Here is a 19004-nt window from a genome sequence, read left to right as displayed (position 1 = left end):
TATCAATGTGTGCTAAAAAATAAAATACAGTGAATATACAGTTGATAATGAGCATGGATGTGATCATAAATATAACAAATCAATACAATTAGTTTTATGTTTACATGTTGTTATGATGTGACTTTATTATAAACAGAAGTTTATTTGAGCTTTAATTGGTTTCCACCTTCAGGTGTAGAATTTATGGTCGATTATTTTATATGATTAATATGATCTGCTCCACATTTAGAAATCTGCATGATTATTAGCTGTTAGGCTCTTCGAATTTGTTTCATTGTGTTTTTGTCTCTGAGGTTTGAGAAATCAACAGAAGGTGTCATCGTGCACCATGAACCTAAAGCTGATGGTAGGAAAGGTCCTCTCCTCCACCTCCTCTGACTACGAGGTGCAGGGTCTCCTGGGGAGCGGTGCCTTCGGAGTGGTCGCCCAGTGCAGGAAGCTCTCCACCAATGAAACGGTGGCTTTAAAGATCATCAAAAGGAAGAACTGCATTGAGGATGCAAAGGACGAGGTGAGGCACACATTTTACTCATCAATACTTTATACTTTATCTGTGTCATTACTCCAAAACACATTCACATCAAATCTCTGCAATACGTTCTCAGGAGGTGGTCCTTCAAACAATGAAAGCTCTCGGCTCAGAGAAGTTCAACATCGTCAGGTGGAACGAGTCCTTCACCTTCCAGGGACACTTTTGTCTTGAGTTCGAGAAGCTGGACATCAGCCTTCACCAATTCCTCGAAAGCAACAAGCATCAGGGTCTTGTCCTGAAGGAGATTCGCCCTGTTGTGCAACAGGTCTGTTTTCGTGAATCTAAACTTTTAGCACAAATTGCATTGTAGGGTTTAAAATAATGGATGAAGGATGTGCTTCATCTATTAAATGAATGTTTGTTTAAAAATCCCTTTTGCAACTTCCATTAAAACGGAAATCTTCACCTCAGAGTAAAAAAGTAAAGAGTGAAAGCCTCAGAAGTCATTTTTCCCCATATGTTTTGTCCAATAAAGCCGCTGCAGACAAGTGATGGTGGATACGTGTACTTCCTCCGTCTCTGCAGTGTGTACTATAGTGCTGGTAATTCTTACTATTGCACTCTTTATGATTACAGCTGGCTACAGCTCTGGACTTCCTGAGGAGCTGCGGGATTGTTCACGCAGACATTAAGCCAGCCAATATCATGATGGTGGACCATTTACTGCAGCCGCTCAGAGTCAAGCTCATTGATTTTGGTTTGGCGTTTAAGAATCCCGAGGCATGGACAGGTGCGACCGTCCAGACCCTTTGGTACAGGTATGTAACTGAAGTCACATCTGCATGTCTGGGACAGCTGCGTGAGAGGAGTTCTGCATGCTGAACTGGATATTAAAGGAATCTGAACATATTCATGATTCAATTGTACAGTTTATAAAAAAGAGCCATGTTGGTATTTCTTGTCTTCTTCTCAGATCTCCAGAGGTCCTGCTGGGTGCTCCGTTCAACCAGGCGATAGATGTATGGTCTGTGGGCTGCACTGCTGCAGAGATGTTGATGGGCACCACACTGTTCCCGGGCAGTGATGAATGCGATATGGTCAGTATTCAAGACAATACAAACCTTTCAATGTCTGACTATTATTAAAAGAACCTCCACATGTTGAGGGAGGACTGGCTGATAACCTGTATTCCAGAGCATGGTCACGGATTTCTGGGTGAAAAGGAAAAGATCTTTAGAAACACTCTCGTTTCTTAATCCATTAATATGTCTGCGGATTGGAAGTCAAATTCAGTGTTTCTGACTTGTAGAGCAATTCTCTTGTGGGTTTGTGTCTCGTTGAAAGTGTAACACAGCACTGTGTTGTGTCCACAGATCAGAAATATCTTGCACACCGTTGGAAAGCCTCCAGACCAGACTCTGAACGGCGGGCTGTACACTAAACAATTCTTTTTTGCAAAAGGGACAGGACAGAGAGGACAGAGAGGACAGAGAGGACAGAGAGCCCGCAGATGGATGTTTAAGGTAACTGAAGTTGGCTGTGTTTGTATTCGTCTACATTTTCCTCTCAGTCTCTCATTCTCTGCATCTGAATGAAATAATTTAACTCAAACGATTCTTCTCTGCAGCCAACTCTTAAAATGCGACGCTGCAGTTTCCCCCCACGCACCATCGCTAGCTTGGCCAATCTCCAGAAGGTGGGAGATCTCTTCATCCGGTTGTTATAACTCAAACTTTATGACACAACAAGATTCAGCTTTTCTTCATCTCCTTGTTTTCTTCTGGTCCTGCAGCAGGTGTCTGTTAAGACCTCGGCAGAAGACGCCAAAGATGACGAGTGTGACCGAGCCAGTTTTGTGGATTTGCTGTCAAAGATGTTGAAGGTGGACGCTTCGGAAAGAATCACTCCAAAACAAGTTCTTCAGCATCCTTTTATCGTGCTGAGTCAGCTTGACGGCCCATCAGACAGCAGCTAGTAAGTGTTAGATGGTGTGTATTTATCTCTGTGCTAATACAGACAGAGGTCGTTGTCTTACCCAGCGATCGGTTGTCTTTCAGTGTCCAGTCTTGGACTGAGCTCATGAACATCACAGTCAGGACCTGAGCCCTGACAAAGCTCGGAAAGCTGCGGCTCGGTCGTCCAGCAGCAGCGACACCCTGACCCGTAACAAAGATGGCCCTGTTGGGCTGAGCAGCCGGGAGAAGCCCACCCTCCACGACCAGGTGGTCAGCGGGGGAAACCACCCGGGACAAAACAGGAAACGGCCCATGCAGAGCGTGCCGACAGGTGGTGGGATTGATCTCCTCGTAACGAGCATTTATTTTGATAGAAATGGGTAAAAAATATTAAAAACCAAAAAGTTTATTTGATTCTTTACTGAGAGTTCGATGTTCAGTACCACTCTCACGTCTGTTCATCAACTACTGACGTCACACTGATGACAGTCGTTACACTACTGAACTCCTCACGAATCCACAGTGTTGCTTTTACACAGCGATGTGTCACCATGAAACTATCTACATATAAGGCTCCAATGGGTGAACATTAAAACATTATTATTGTTATTATTTTCTATGATAGTCAAATTAAGTTATTGAGTCACTAATCCTGGCTGTGACTTGGCTGAGACACATGACGGATCACATGTTGATCCTGGACCAATAACAGCCCGGCATTGTTCATGACCTACATGGATGATGCTGATTTTCTTGTGTTCAGAAAAGCCTAAAGAAATAAATAAAAACATGTCAGTCAGTACAGCAGAGTTACCCTCATATTCCACTGCACACGCGACCATCATGTTACGTGTGCGCCATGATTTTGTTCCGTCCTCTTCGCGGCTTCATAGTCCACCGGCAGCGTTTTGTCTTTGTCTTCGTCTTCCTTCCTGATCTGGTCGTGTTTCATTGATTTCTGTTCTTCTATCGAGGGGAAACGATGTTAAACGGCTTCTTTTTTGTCCGTTGTGTGTTTATTGTCGTCATTTCCGGTGGAAAACAGTCGTTCTGAGAAGTTTGTTCCCATCTTGTTATTTTCTCCTGTCTGGCTTTTCTTTCTCAGACTGAATTCAATAAAATCACAACCCAGACTTGTCTCCTCGTCGGTTTGTTCCTCCGATTGACTAACAGTTATTCCTCATTATAAACAGGCCTGGTAAACTAGCTGGCGGGAAGTGGAGCGAATCCTTGTTTGGCCCTTTAAGTGGGCGTGGCTATAACAATGTGACATCACGTGAAAACTATGAATACCTTGACCAAATATGAAATATGGGATTTTTAGTAGCAGCAAACGTTTAAATAACAAGAAACAATATTTAGCTTCACGTTCCAATTTGTCTCCGACACTAAAGCTTCACACTCTTCTGACAGGTGGAAGGTGTGTTTGCAGCGGGAACATCAACAGGTGAACAAAGAAAGAGAGACGATGCCGAGCCGTGCAGCTTCAGATAAAAACCCCAACAAAAAAGAAGAGGTGCCTGAACCTGAAGAAAGAGCTGAGGGACTGCAGCAACACACACCAACACACACCAACACACACCAACACACACCAACACACACCAACACACACCTACACACACCAACACACACCTACACACACCAACACACACCTACACACACCAACACACACCAACACACACCAACACACACCAACACACACCTACACACACCTACACACACCAACACACACCAACACACACCAACACACACCAACACACACCTACACACACCAACACACACCAACACACACCTACACACACCAACACACACCAACACACACCTACACACACCAACACACAACTACACACACCAACACACAACTACACACAACTACACACACCTACACACACCAACACACAACTACACACACCTACACACACCTACACAAACCAACACACACCAACACACAACTACACACACCAACACACACCTACACACACCTACACACACCAACACACAACAACACACACCTACACACACCTACACACACCAACACACACCTACACACACCAACACACAACACACACCTACACACACCTACACACACCAACACACAACTACACACAACTACACACACCTACACACACCAACACACAACTACACACACCTACACACACCTACACACAACTACACACACCGACACACACCGACACACACCGACACACACCTACACACACCAACACACAACAACACACACCTACACACACCTACACACACCAACACACACCTACACACACCAACACACAACTACACACACCTACACACACCAACACACAACTACACACAACTACACACACCTACACACACCAACACACAACTACACACACCTACACACACCTACACACACCAACACACACCAACACACAACTACACACACCGACACACACCAACACACACCTACACACACCAACACACACCAACACACACCAACACACACCTACACACACCAACACACACCAACACACACCAACACACACCTACACACGCCTGAACCGAAGATCAGGACGTCCCGCTGGGCGTGTTGTGTCACTTCCTGTTTCCAACACAGTGGATTCCTCCTTGTCACGGTTAATTTTTTTTATATTTCAGTTGATATTTCTTAACTCGCAAGCCTTCGATTCCTCTACGTGGGCTAATTTCAAACTATATGTGATGTAAAATGTCTTGCTAACCTTAATGTGCTGTTTCAGGTTGCAGCTCAGTAGTTAGCAACGAGTCCTCTCGCTCCCTCTTCTCCTCTTCTCCTGCTCAGCATGTCAGATGTTTTGTTTTTAGTTTAGTTTACTTTTTGATAATTGTACATGATTTAAACACAAGGGTTTTCCCATGATGCACTGGGCTCCTGTCCCCTCTGTCTTCCACTCTCTGTGCACTAAAATGTCTCCATTATGTATCTCATTAACTTAACACCATCTTTCATGTAGTTTTTGTCGATTGTCCGTTGTCTCTCCATCCAGTTGCCTCGCTCGCCGTTCTTTCTTTTGCACATGTCCCGTCGTGGAGCTGCATGTCTCTGCAGTTCGTCCTGGATTTCTATGCTGTCCTTTTCTCTCTCTGCTCTCCTCTCACCTCCAACTGGTCGAGGCAGACGCTCCACCCACCTCTGATCCTGGTTCTGTTAACAGATGCTCCGCCCACCTCTGAGCCCGGTTCTGTTAACAGATGCTCCGCCCACCTCTGATCCCGGTTCTGTTAACAGAGGCTCCGCCCACCTCTGAGACCGGTTCTGTTAACAGAGGCTCCGCCCACCTCTGAGCCCGGTTCTGTTAACAGAGGCTCCGCCCACCTCTGAGCCTGGTTCTGTCGGAGGTTTCTTCCTGTTCAGGGGGAGTTCTTCCTTCCCTCTGCTGGAGGTTTTTCTCCCTTATAGAGATTATTTCCTCCTAGTTTATGTGGGAATTGTTGAATTGTTGGGTTCCTCTGTAAAATGTTTAAAACCTTAGTTAAAGCTTATTAGAAAGTCTGACTCTTCATCTCTCACCCAAACTGTTGTTTATTTCCCACCTTCTCCTCACTCAGAGTTTCTAACTGACTTTTCTTGAATAAATTGTGTTTTCAAAATGTTAATAATCCTACTCACTGCTATAATCACACCCTCCATCCTGTTCTTACATACGGAATATGAACTGAACACTTAATAGTATTTCCTTAAAACCCTCCTTCCTCTCACCATTTTTGTCTCTGATAATACTGTAGCCAACTTCAAGGAAGTGATTTCATTATTATCTACTCCAAAACCATGAGCCAATAGAAGGGAGGGCAGCTACCTCATCATGTGGAGCATCTTGTTGATGATGCTGCAGCCTCTCTGCGTACGACAGTCGACAGAAATTCATTAATCAGAGCTCATCTCCTCGGTACACTTCACAAATACGCTCTTCAAAAGTAGACATTGTGAAAGCTGCTCGGAGACATCTTTGAGTCCTGATTCACATTCAGATCACTTGTCCACCTGTTAATATGAACAGCTTCATTTAAATCCAAACTTTTTAGGCTCCATCCCAACAAGACTGGTGAAGGATATTTTAATTTTCCTTTTCGATCAGATCAGTCTATTCATGAACTAACTACAAACAACAGGCTTTAAATTTCAGAAATTCAGCTTAAAGAGCTTACTCTGGATGGAGCCGTATAAAACTATAGACCAACCCGGCCCACGATGATGACTGGCTAATAAGCCGATTTTGATTCCCTAAAGCCATGCTATTGAATCTCTTTGCTTGAATTGGGACCATCAATAGGCAGACCGATCCGACAGAACCGCACCATCCCAGAACCCTTTCAAGTACTCTCGACTCTGGGCCTTCTGCTTTAAATTCAGTGCTAAATCGGCTGGATTTCCCCAGAGAGAGACGCTCACTGCCCCTTTCAATCTTCTCGTACAGGTGCAGTCACTCATTAATCAGCACAGGTGAACTCAATCAGTTCAACTCCTTCTTTTCCCTCCATGTATATTATTTTATTGTTAATCAGTCCCTCATTTTTTTATTTTCTAACCTGGATGAATTTCCTCCTCGATGAACATGGTGGCCAAATTTAACAGGAGTTGAATTTTTTTTAGCTTACATTACAAATAGTTTGAGCCTACAAAATAAACAGTCTGGTAGTTTACAGATTACAAACAGCTATAAAAATGATTGGAAAAACAGAAAGTACATGGCCATAGAAGTGTGGGAGAGAATTTATATAAATAGCCAAACTTTTCATCTCACAAGCTTGTGAGAGGCTGTATGATAGTTATGTCATGATGATGGTGTTTGGTGGGTGAAAATACAAGAAATACACACTATTTATTCAATTTCGATTTCTTTCTGAAATATTTTGGGTCACAGGTTCATCATCTTTGCTGCAGGTCGACCTGAATCTACCTGTTTCTGTAGTTTCCATTGTAGAGAGAGGAGGGCGTCTCAGATCGATCTATATTTAACAATTCAACCTCATATTTTAACTTGTTGGCTTTTAGAATAATTTTACTTCAGTAATAATCTTGCCGGCTGGATTCTTTACTTTTTACCAAACAGGATGCAAAGACAGCGAGACTAGCCATGGTCACCGAGCACTTATATCCAAAACTAAAGATGTGATTATTGATTTTGGGAAAAACACCAACACATCCGAAGTCACATGCATTAAGGGTCAGACAGTTGAGGATCTTATAAATACCTTCGGGACTATTATTGATGCCAAACTGAGCTTTAAGGCAAAGTGTGAAGCTGTGAGTAAAAAGATGCACCAAAGTTTGTTCTTCTTAACGAAACTATCTTCCTTCCACGTTCCAACACCATGATCACGAGTCTATTTTATCCTTTTCTTTGGTGTCATGGTTCAGTGTTTTATCTTTGAGGGACAGGAACAAACTGATGCAGGTTGTTAAATGGTTCGGTAGGCTGATTGGTGAGTCACAGCTGAAACCAGAGTCCCTGAACACCAGACTGTCCTTGAGTTCCAGTATCCACATAAACACACTATCTAGTACGCCAGAAAAAGATTCAGTATGTCCCAGTCCTGAGTATGTTAAATGTAGGAGGCCAAAAGTACCAGGATGTTCTACTGCGTGCGGTCGTAGTTTACAGTCTGCAGGTCAGCAGGATACTCCGGTTGATCTGACCCACAATCCTCTGCAGCGGAAGAGACGTCACATCGACAGCATCTCATCATCCGACCGAGGCTGGTGTCCTCTCCTCTCCCTCTGAACCAGTCAGCAACGAGGACTGGACCCCGATGAGACAGAGGAGGAGGGATGGGGGACACATTCTATTGTTCTTAAAAGAAATGTGGAAAAAAGGAGGAGAAAAAAGAAGCTGATCTGCAAGCAAAAGAAGAGCAGAGGTATCAGGAGGCAAGGAGGAGAGGGGAGGAGGCAAGGAGGAGAGGGGAGGAGGCAAGGAGGTGAGAGGAGGAGGCAAGGAGGAGAGGGGAGGAGGCAAGGAGGTGAGAGGAGGAGGCAAGAAGGAGAGGGGAGGAGGCAAGGAGGTAAGAGGAGGAGGCAAGGTGAGAGGAGGAGGCAAGGAGGTGAGAGGAGGAGGCAAGAAGGAGAGGGGAGGAGGCAAGGAGGTGAGAGGAGGAGGCAAGGAGGAGAGGGGAGGAGGCAAGGAGGTGAGAGGAGGAGGCAAGAAGGAGAGGGGAGGAGGCAAGGAGGTGAGAGGAGGAGGCAAGAAGGAGAGGGGAGGAGGCAAGGAGGTGAGAGGAGGAGGCAAGGAGGAGAGGGGAGGAGACAAGGAGGTGAGAGGAGGAGGCAAGAAGGAGAGGGGAGGAGGCAAGGAGGTGAGAGGAGGAGGCAAGAAGGAGAGGGGAGGAGGCAAGGAGGTGAGAGGAGGAGGCAAGGAGGTGAGAGGAGGAGGCAAGAAGGAGAGGGGAGGAGGCAAGGAGGTGAGAGGAGGAGGCAAGGAGGAGAGGGGAGGAGGCAAGGAGGTGAGAGGAGGAGACAAGGAGGAGAGGGGAGGAGGCAAGGAAGTGAGAGGAGGAGGCAAGGAGGAGAGGGGAGGAGGCAAGAAGGAGAGGGGAGGAGGCAAGGAGGTGAGAGGAGGAGGCAAGGAGGAGAGGGGAGGAGGCAAGGAGGTGGGAGGAGGAGGCAAGGAGGAGAGGGGAGGAGACAAGGAGGTGGGAGGAGGAGGCAAGAAGGAGAGGGGAGGAGGCAAGGAGGTGAGAGGAGGAGGCAAGGAGGAGAGGGGAGGAGACAAGGAGGTGAGAGGAGGAGGCAAGAAGGAGAGGGGAGGAGGCAAGGAGGTGAGAGGAGGAGGCAAGAAGGAGAGGGGAGGAGGCAAGGAGGTGAGAGGAGGAGGCAAGGAGGTGAGAGGAGGAGGCAAGAAGGAGAGGGGAGGAGGCAAGGAGGTGAGAGGAGGAGGCAAGGAGGAGAGGGGAGGAGGCAAGGAGGTGAGAGGAGGAGACAAGGAGGAGAGGGGAGGAGGCAAGGAAGTGAGAGGAGGAGGCAAGGAGGAGAGGGGAGGAGGCAAGAAGGAGAGGGGAGGAGGCAAGGAGGTGAGAGGAGGAGGCAAGAAGGAGAGGGGAGGAGGCAAGGAGGTGGGAGGAGGAGGCAAGGAGGAGAGGGGAGGAGACAAGGAGGAGAGGGGAGGAGGCAAGGAAGTGAGAGGAGGAGGCAAGGAGGAGAGGGGAGGAGGCAAGGAGGTGAGAGGAGGAGGCAAGGAGGAGAGAGAAGGAGGAGAGGAGGAGTGATTTTTGGTCTTATTAGTTAAAAAGTGAATTTTTATTTTATTTACATTCTCTAATTTGTGTTCAACTAATAGTTGATGTTTATGTTGAATAAATCTTGAACACCTGAAATCATCGATGTATTTATGTTCCGTGTTCCATGTTCCGTGTTCTATGTTCTATGTTCTATGTTCTAAAACCTGTGTGCATCATTAGAAGTCTATCAGGCGGCGTCGTCCCCTCTGGACCGAAACTCTTTCCAGCATCCACATAGAATAACAAACCACGTGCAGGTCGGAGGGATCGTTACATCTCTGACGCATAATTAACGATAACCTGAAAAATGTCCCTTGAAAAAATGATGGAGACAGAATGAAATAAGTTTATTGTTAGTAGCTGACTTTAAAACTTTTTTAAAACGTTTTAAACTTTAAAATATGAAAGCAAACGATTTGAATTGCTCTAAAAAGCAACAATACACAATAAAATTAAAATACATGCAATCTACACTACAAAAATAAAATGGCTCATTTTCTGCCACAGATGCTTGTCCACTCCGGAGGTTCCCGCTGGCTGCCAGCAGAGGGGGCTAAAGACTAAACCTTTACAACCATTGAACACAGTTGGAGCCCGGAGATGGAGGACGGTCGTCCATGTTTGGCCTTAACTCAATAATTCATGTGTTAATTATGAGAACATTTCACACAAACAATTAAGAGGATAAAATGATTCTTATTCTTTCCTGTCCCTCATTCAGCTCCTTCACTGAGGAGCAGAAGGAGACTGAGATCACGATTCACTGATGAGATGCTGAACTGGTGACGTCACCCCGGGGGTCCATCTTTAAACTGCTGCTTGGACAGATCTTCTGTTCTGTCAGGATTCACGTCGTGTGTGAACCATCGACGTTTTAGAAGTTACAACTTCTCAGCATCATCTGAGGAGTTTGGACAGACATGAATGTAAACTGTAACTTCAGTAGCCAGCGGAGGCAATAATTCTAGTTTTGTCCTCTATTGTCTGTAATATTTTTACATTGTGTGAATCTATCATCTAATATTCTTTGTCTGCCATCAGCATCTCATTTCTGTTCCTTTCCTTTCAATCTTCTCCTCTAACGTCGTATCCAGTCGCCTGACTTTTGAACATCACTGTTCGGACACAGTAGCTGTGTTCCAGATGTGGTACTCGTGTTCCAGATGTGGTACTCGTGTTCCAGGTGTCGTACTCGTGTTCCAGATGTGGTACTCGTGTTCCAGATGTGGTACTTGTGTTCCAGATGTGGTACTCGTGTTCCAGAGGTGGTACTCGTGTTCCAGATGTGGTACTTGTGTTCCAGATGTCGTACTCGTGTTCCAGATGTTGTACTCGTGAACTAACTCTCTCTATTCTGAGTGCATCAGTGTTAAAGTACAGAAACATCAGTTCACTACAAGTACCAGGATGATGAACTCAAAAAGAAGAAGTGTGAAACTACGGACACTTTCCACCCTAAACGGTCGCCATCTTGGCTCCGTAGAAGAAGGGGGCGGGGCCACCGACGTGAAGGATTTTCAAATTAAAAGCGTGTGAGGAAGCTGCAGCTGTTCCTGAACACAAAGTGTTTCTTCTCCACTGCTGGACAGAAGAATCAGTGTGTTTATTGAGTGTTAAACAGAGGACACAAAAACACATTGAATTCTGGGTAAAATAATTAAAGTTGCAGATATTTTGAAGGGTGACATGTTCACATGATGAGGTCATTTCCTGTCAGTGTGGTTTTAAACAACAGGACTGTCTACACAGTGACATGGAAGTATTTATTTGTTGGTGTACTGAGGGAAGTCTGTCATCTAGTGAGTTCCTTGAGGAATCATTCTTTACATCAAAGCCACATTTACATTAGTATCATAACTTCTGCTGCCTGATATCTTGTTCAAATATGGATTTCATCTCAACTTGAACTTGTTTCACCAGCTGCAATGTTTCCTCTGTGGACAGCCGACAGTTGAGCCTCATGTTTCTGATCAGACGACGTTTCTACTTCCTGTGGTGATATTTCCCGGCTGCTGTTCTGAGGATCTTTGTGGGACTTCCTGGAAAAGCTGCTGACTCATGTTTATGAGAAAGTAGGCCACACTGCAGCATCATTTTGGGATTAAGGTGAACCAGCTACTGTATGTATGTATGTATGTATGTATGTATGTATGTATGTATGTACGATGGAGGGCTGTTGGTCTGAACCCAGCAGACACCGGTCCCAGTGTGGACTCCAACTACCAGCTGACTGCAGAATGAATAAATCCACAGGTTTCTCCCCAAGAACAGCAGACACGTGGTCCGGGTTGGTCCAGTCTGGTAGAATCATATTTATTTTCAGTTGAAGTGTTACATGTTCAACAACAAACTTACAGTCGTCTTCAGCCACTAATTCGACGCAGAGACTATTATAATCATGTACTTGAACACATCCCATTTTACATATATATACATAATGTTTATGTACATATAGTGTTGCACTAGACTTTAGATGCTGGACAGCTGTTTGTGCAGAGGTTGGTGAGAGAAATAAAATAAAATTTAAAAAAAACAAAAACAAAAAACCTTCACACGGGGGACAGACGGACAGACGGACAGCAGAAGAAACGAGAGAAGCGGTCCGAACAAACAGAAAGCTTAATGACACCGAGTCAATCACCAACCCTGCTGCAGGAATGCAGAGAAACACACACACACACTGTCATGAACCTGTATTCAGACCAATCAGAGGGTCTGAGGTGGAAGGTGTGGGGGGAGGGGGGGGGGGTCAATTGATCATGTATCTGTAGAATTTGTCGTCAATAACAGGACAGTATGACAAGAGGGATGCTTTCATTGGTTCTGGTGCGGCTACAGTATGTACAAACACAGGCAACTGGATGTTGTTCTGAGACACGGCGGCCCGGTCTGTCCTGTCCGGCTGTGGTGGACACAGGTGGATGGAGAGGGGGGGGGTCTCTCTCAGCAGCATCCTCCCGAGGAAGTCTTGACAGTCGTGCCTGGAGTCAGCTTCACGTTGGGCTTCTCCCCTCCCCCGGCGGTAGCCCCGGGACCCATCCTCTTCTTGATCTCAGCAGCCATAGTCATGAAGGCCTGCTCCACGTTGGTGGCGTTCTTGGCACTGGTTTCCAAAAAGGGGATCCCCAGAGAGTCTGCAAACTCCTGGACAGACAGAGGACAGGGGGTCAGACATGGTTTTTATTTGAGGTTCTTTACCTTTTTTTTGTTGGCGTGGCGCCTCCGACCGTCTGATGCAGCTCCGCCACCGGTCGGCTGTACGTGGAGATCCGACACGGTGCTAACCTCAAACAAAGTCTCTTTTCGGTTCAAAGTGAGATCAGAGGAAGAGGCGGACTCTATCATATGGTTCCCGATGAGACGGTCTCATTTTGACTTAAAGGCAGTTTTCCGACTTGTTGACATCCTATTGTTACGCAGCAGAACTGCACGTCATACGTTTGCAGCTTATCGACTCAAACTACGTTAATAACGGGCACACGTCACCCCTAAACTTCAGAAAATCAGTCCTAACATATTCATTGTTTCATTGGGGAATAAAAGAACCTCTCAGGTGCATCTAAATTAAAAAGTTCGGCCTCTGTAACTAAAGTGGTGACAAGATTCTTCTCTGTGCGTTATCCCCCTAACATCCACCGACAGCCTGTGAGGCGTTCAGGGGACATCAGTAAATTGTAGCTACAGAAAATGTTATGTTGAACCCGAAGCGGCAACCAACAGGAAGCAGGAAGTGACCATATTTGGACGAGCTGGGGGAGGAGCCAGCGGTGGATCTGACCGATCTGATCGGAAACCTGACGATACTACGTCCCGCCCACCGATAGCTGTAACCTGACTGCACCACAGGCCTGTCAATCAAACAGACACGCCCCCAAAAACAGGTGTTCTTGAATCTTCTTTTCTAATGAATGAGGGATTATTTTCAGATGGACCTCCAGAAAACTAAGAAGAAGGAGTGACTTTAGCTAACAACACCGAGATAACTGATGGACACATTTTATTCACTTTGGATTTGATGAGAGAAGTTGAATGGGAGTCTATGGAGCCGGAGGCTGTTTGGAGCCGACCTCTAGTGGCACTCGCTGGTATTGCAGCTGAAGACACTTCTGGATCAGAACCATTTTACAGACCTGAAGCTACGAACACTTTTATATCCAGTTTATGGTTTAACCCTGGATATGCAGGAGCTTCTGTGTGTGTGTGTGTGTGTGTGTGTGTGTGTGTGTGTGTGTGTGTGTGTGTGTGTGTGTGTGTGTGTGTGTGTGTGTGTGTGTGTGTGTCTTACCTTTGCTGTTGTGTAGTCCACCACCTTCTTGGTCGTCAGGTCACACTTGTTCCCCACCAGCAGCTTGTTGACGTTCTCGCTGGCGTAGCGGTCGATCTCCTGCAGCCACTGCTTGACGTTGTTGAAGGACTCCTGAGACACAAACAGGAGCAGCTGAGGGAAGCGTTGAAAAGACGTTACGGCCAATCAGAGAGCAGCGTTCTCTGTGGTCCAACGTCCAACATGTAACATGGAGCGGAGCTCTCAGATTTTCAGGAGGACCATTAAAGCATTCAATGTCCAGCAGCGTGACGTCCAGACGTTGGACGCCTTTATTACCTCATCTGAAATACGACACAAAATGAACTTTACAAAGTGTTGGCTTTCTAACAGCAGTCAGTGAACGCTGCTACTTTGTTGGTTTGACTGATGTTCTGATCAGACTCATCAGAGTGAGACACAGAGGACTCAGGACCTGTCAGGCTGGTGGACAGACGGGCGGGCAGACAGACAGACAGACAGACAGGCAGGCAGGCAGACAGACGGGCGGGCAGACAGACAGGCAGACAGACGGACGGACAGACAGACAGACAGACAGGCAGGCAGGCAGACAGACAGACAGGCAGACAGACGGACAGACAGACAGGCAGGCAGACAGACAGACGGGTCCGTGGACGGCGGTGTGAGTCCCAGTGATCTGGGAGTTTCACAGGATGCTGCTGCAGCCTGAGCTTCAGTGTTTCAGAGTCTCTCCAGCAGCCATAAACACGACTTCCTGCTCCAAATCAGCTGAACAAACTTTAAATGACATGTATTTATTTCTGTCAGTGCAGTCAGCTCATTGGACCGTGGCGCTGATGACGGTAGAGATCAATGAAACGACAGCATGAGGCTCATCTCTGATGAGCAGCAACAGTTAACTCGATGTGGCTCTGGAAGTAAAAGCTGCTTATGGTGGAGCTGTGAATTCATAAAACTCTGGGCGACACCACAGAGAAAAGGAAGAGAGGTTGGAGACAACCATCAGTGATGTCATCAACCATCAGTGATGTCACCATCCATCAGTGATGTCACCATCCATCAGTGATTGTCATCGTTGGTTTGTGAAAGTTATGAATCCTCCAGTTCAGATTCTGTCCGTCACCATCTTTGTTAGTTCGGAGCAGGAAGTGACCATATTTGGACATAGGAGCCGACCTCTAGTGGCACTCGCTGGTATTGCAGCTGAAAACACTTCTGGATCAGAACCATTTTACAGACCTGAAGCTACGAACTCTTTTATATCCAGTCTGTGGTGGAGACACTTCACTCATTTACACCTGTGCTGTCAAACAACATCCAACAGCAGGATTCATTCCTGGCGTCTCCTTAAAAATGTATTTGTGGACAGATTCATACCTGACTTGATCAATAGTTCGCCAAGAAAAATTCAGATTTGAAATTAAATCGAGTGATGAATTTGTTAATATCAGCGTTATCACCCCAGAAACATGAGGGACGTCTTCGCTCATTAGAAACTGACCAATCAGCTTCATTCACTGAAGTCTGCTTCATTGTGGTCGAACGTTCACTCTCAGTTAAACAAATGAAACTGGAGGAGTGTTGTGTTACACTCACCTGGTCTGTGACATCATACACGACAATGATACCATGAGCACCTCTGTAGTAGCTGGACGTGATGGTGCGAAACCTCTCCTGCCCCGCTGTGTCCCACTGTTGTCAACAACAACAACAACACAACATCAGCTTCCACACACAAACTTTTCATCACTGATATTAAATATCTGGAAATATGAGCAGTCATAAAACAAACTGAAGGATACGGTCCTTCCTAAAACAGTCTCAAAGCCTCCTGGGACATTAAACGTCTCCATGGCAACGCCAGCTTAAAGCAGCATTCATGTCTCCCCTCTTTACATGGTGATTCAGGTTCACATTAAAGCCTGCTGATGTTTGAGCTCAGACCAAACGCGGCGGCGTGGACGTACGTATCCGTCCTCGCTCCACGGAGACGTCTCCGGTCCTTCCTCCTGCTGGATGGAGACGTCTCCGGTCCTTCCTCCTGCTGGACGGAGACCTCCGCTTCATTTTAAAACTGGTGGAGCAGCTTTAAGTGCTTTTTTAGCAGGGATTTAATCACTTTGATGTCATTGTCAGGCCCCTTGTATGAGGACAAGAGACGGACTAGCAGAGTGCTGCTTGGAGCCTTTATGAGGATTTGACAATAAGAAAGATTAATATCACACTCGCACAAATTTATAAAGCGAGTTGAGGATGCTGATGGAGTTAAACAGAGAAGCAGCAGGTTACTCACAATCTGAAGTTTAATCGTCTTCCCGTCCAGTTCTATGGTTCGTATTTTGAAGTCCACTCCAATCGTGCTGATGTAACTTTCTGTGTACGTGTCATCCTGCAGAGAGGAACAGTCAGTCAGCTGGTTCACACACATCCTGTTCACTTCCTGCTTCCCCACACACACACACACACACACACACACACACACACACACACACACACACACACACACACACACACTGCTCTGAATGAGTTAAACATGGAAGCAGCAGTCGGCTGATTCTGAAAACCTGCTGAGTTCATTCAGAAGTTTCTTTTGTGTTCATGACGAACTCAGTGAGGATGATGAAGATGACCCGTTGTACAACTGACGACAACAGTCGGCAAAGTATAAACGTACGATACGTCGTGTGTCATTCTGGGAAACTTACTGCAAATCGAAGGAGGAGGCAAGACTTTCCAACACCGGAGTCACCGATCAGGAGCAGCTTGAATAAATAGTCACTGTGAGAACAGAAAAAACACAAAGATCAGAGGACACGGATGAACACGGGACGCCTGGACGGGCCTCGGAGCTCCGAGTCCTGTTCGGCCGACAGCATGCTGCCAGTGTTAGTGTCACTTCTGTTGGAGGACTGCAGTTGAGGAAGGAAACAGTCCGGATGAAAGTCACTGAGCTCAGCGACCGTTTCAGTGATCATGTGACTCTACTGAAGCCACCTGTAGGGAGAGAGAACGGAGTCCTCATACAGCATCCAGAGCTGGTACGACCCGGAGACCCAGACGCAACAGAACCACGGTGACGGCAGAACCACGGGGGACCACGAGCTGCTGCCGCTGTGGACCGGAAGAGTCATCCGGTTCGGTCTGCTGCTGGTTTCAAAGGTTGAACCGCAGACCTGAACATCCAGTGCACAAAGCTGGGCTCTCTCTCTCACGAAGTGTTCAAGGGCTGATGGGGATTTTGCGGCTCCTGAGACCTGAGGTGTGTTTGTCGTGTACGGAGGGACGTTCCCGACAGACGCGCCCTTCTCCGAGACACAGCACACGCCCGAGTGAGACATCTTAAACCTGCCACGCAAACCGGGCAGGTCGAGGCGGCCGGAGGCCGACATACAGGTCTAGACTACATCCTGCACCACTAACAGTACATGTAACACACACACACACACACACACACACACACACACACACACACACACACACACACACACACACACACACACACACACACACACACTTCAAATAGACTGTTTTACCTGTCTAACATTCAGCTTGGAGAAAAACCTGCTTGTGTTCTGCCCATTTCTGTCTATAATCCTCGAGGGCGGCGCTTTAACGTCATTATGGGCACTACAGTGAAGTCAGGAGCCCAGATCAGCAAACATCACTGGAATACTGAGATTATACAAGTTACCATCTAAATAAAATACGTAATCTAAATGTGTTCATGAAACTTTTTGTTTGTGCGATCTCCGTTTCCATGGCAACAGATCGGGTACGACTAACAACTGGAAAACAATCAGTGGCGTCAGTAGACTCTTATGTAACATAAGTAATGTTTCCTACTCCAGGAAGTAGTCCGGCCCTTAGCAACCACCTAGCAACAGAGAGGATTTCTAGTCTCCAACTGAATAAATACAGAACATAGAAACACTAAACGGATCAGCTAGTTCAGTCTGGTTGGAACAAAGATATCTGACGAACAAAGATATCTGATGAACAAAGATATCTGATGAACAAAGATATCTGAGGAACAAAGATATCTGATGAACAAAGATATCTGAGGAACAAAGATATCTGAGGAACAAAGATCTGAGGAACAAAGATATCTGAGGAACAAAGATATCTGAGGAACAAAGATATCTATGGTCTCGAGATTTTAACCGCCACTAGGATTGTAAGTGCGTGACTATCCGTGGTGTTATGGTACGGGTGCTCGGAGCGACCAAAAAGGACCAAAAGAGACCCGACTTCACCAAATGGGTCATTTACTACATAATGCACACATATGCAGTACGTGCTGTTATGATGATTTGTTCCAAATGTCAGAACTATTTGTTGTATAATAAACAATAACGCTGTGATATCTCCAGGTCTGGAAGGATGCTGGTGAATGGAACAAATAAAAGTCAACAGTACGTGTTACAGACCCACAACCGAACAATGAACCATCCATCACACTGGAAATAGGCTGAACTAGCAGTCAGAGTGTTGTAGTACAAGTACACCTCCTATTTAGTCTTGAGCATCAGTAGGACAGCCTGAAAGTAAACCTTTATTCTGACACGTGACCGAGGTCAGCAGTCTGAGCAATAGCCGCTCCTCACTCACTGCTCAGCACAGCTCAACAAGGGCAAGCTGCCCGGGGAGGACTTCCCTTCATTACAACCCGTCCCATCCGAATTAGCATCCTGACACTGACACGACTCACCGAGGTAACCAACAAACATCCACAACATCCCACTGAGAAGAGCCCAGCTGTGCAGTTTACAAGTCCCAGCAGCTTCACAACAGCTGGTCATCTCAACAAAGAATCTGTTTTCCAGCTCACTGAAACTCTCCAAAACCTTCTAAAACCTTCTGAAACTCTCCAAAACCTTCTGAAACCCTCCGAAACCTTCTGAAACCTTCTGAAACCCTCCGAAACCTTCTAAAACCTTCTGAAACTCTCCAAAACCTTCTAAAACCTTCTGAAACTCTCCAAAACCTTCTAAAACCCTCCGAAACCTTCTGAAACCCTCCGAAACCTTCTGAAACCTTCTGAAACCCTCCGAAACCTTCTGAAACC

At 46.2% G+C, this 19004-nt stretch overlaps 2 protein-coding genes across 2 annotated transcripts in view; one reads left to right on the top strand and one right to left on the bottom strand.

Annotated features, from left to right (window-relative positions):
* Window positions 1-328: 328 nt before the first annotated feature.
* On the top strand, window positions 329-3878 carry LOC138634448 (homeodomain-interacting protein kinase 2-like). The gene is made up of 9 exons (XM_069721377.1): window positions 329-511; window positions 606-797; window positions 1109-1290; window positions 1446-1569; window positions 1846-1995; window positions 2100-2168; window positions 2265-2446; window positions 2565-2761; window positions 3841-3878. Exons 1-9 carry the CDS (start codon window positions 329-331, stop codon window positions 3876-3878), a joined length of 1317 nt encoding a protein of 438 aa, XP_069577478.1.
* An 8068-nt stretch (window positions 3879-11946) lies between these two features.
* The window catches only part of LOC138634446 (ras-related protein ORAB-1-like), a 9623-nt gene continuing 2565 nt past the window's right edge, over window positions 11947-19004 (bottom strand). Inside the window, exons 2-6 of the mRNA XM_069721375.1 lie at window positions 16645-16717; window positions 16233-16328; window positions 15536-15631; window positions 13940-14071; window positions 11947-12798 (exon numbers count right to left, since the gene is read on the bottom strand). Of these exons, the coding sequence (XP_069577476.1) occupies window positions 12598-12798; window positions 13940-14071; window positions 15536-15631; window positions 16233-16328; window positions 16645-16717 (598 nt within the window). The 3' untranslated portion in view covers window positions 11947-12597. The remainder of the gene's footprint in view (window positions 12799-13939; window positions 14072-15535; window positions 15632-16232; window positions 16329-16644; window positions 16718-19004) is intronic.

Source organism: Brachyistius frenatus, unplaced genomic scaffold (genome assembly GCF_029030835.1).
Source record: "Brachyistius frenatus isolate BFR_SWC_R1_liver_20210118 unplaced genomic scaffold, ASM2903083v1 Contig_262, whole genome shotgun sequence".
NCBI classification, from domain to species: domain Eukaryota; kingdom Metazoa; phylum Chordata; class Actinopteri; family Embiotocidae; genus Brachyistius; species Brachyistius frenatus.
This window is presented reverse-complemented; position numbering and strand designations above follow the sequence as displayed.

Excerpts from the sequence above, each read along its gene's own strand:
- LOC138634448 (XM_069721377.1), top strand. The coding sequence starts at position 329 with ATGAACCTAAAGCTGATGGTAGGAAAGGTCCTCTCCTCCACCTCCTCT. Across the intron at positions 1,570-1,845 it reads GCAGTGATGAATGCGATATG|ATCAGAAATATCTTGCACAC; the intron begins GTCAGTATTCAA and ends TTGTGTCCACAG. Across the intron at positions 1,996-2,099 it reads CCCGCAGATGGATGTTTAAG|CCAACTCTTAAAATGCGACG; the intron begins GTAACTGAAGTT and ends TCTTCTCTGCAG.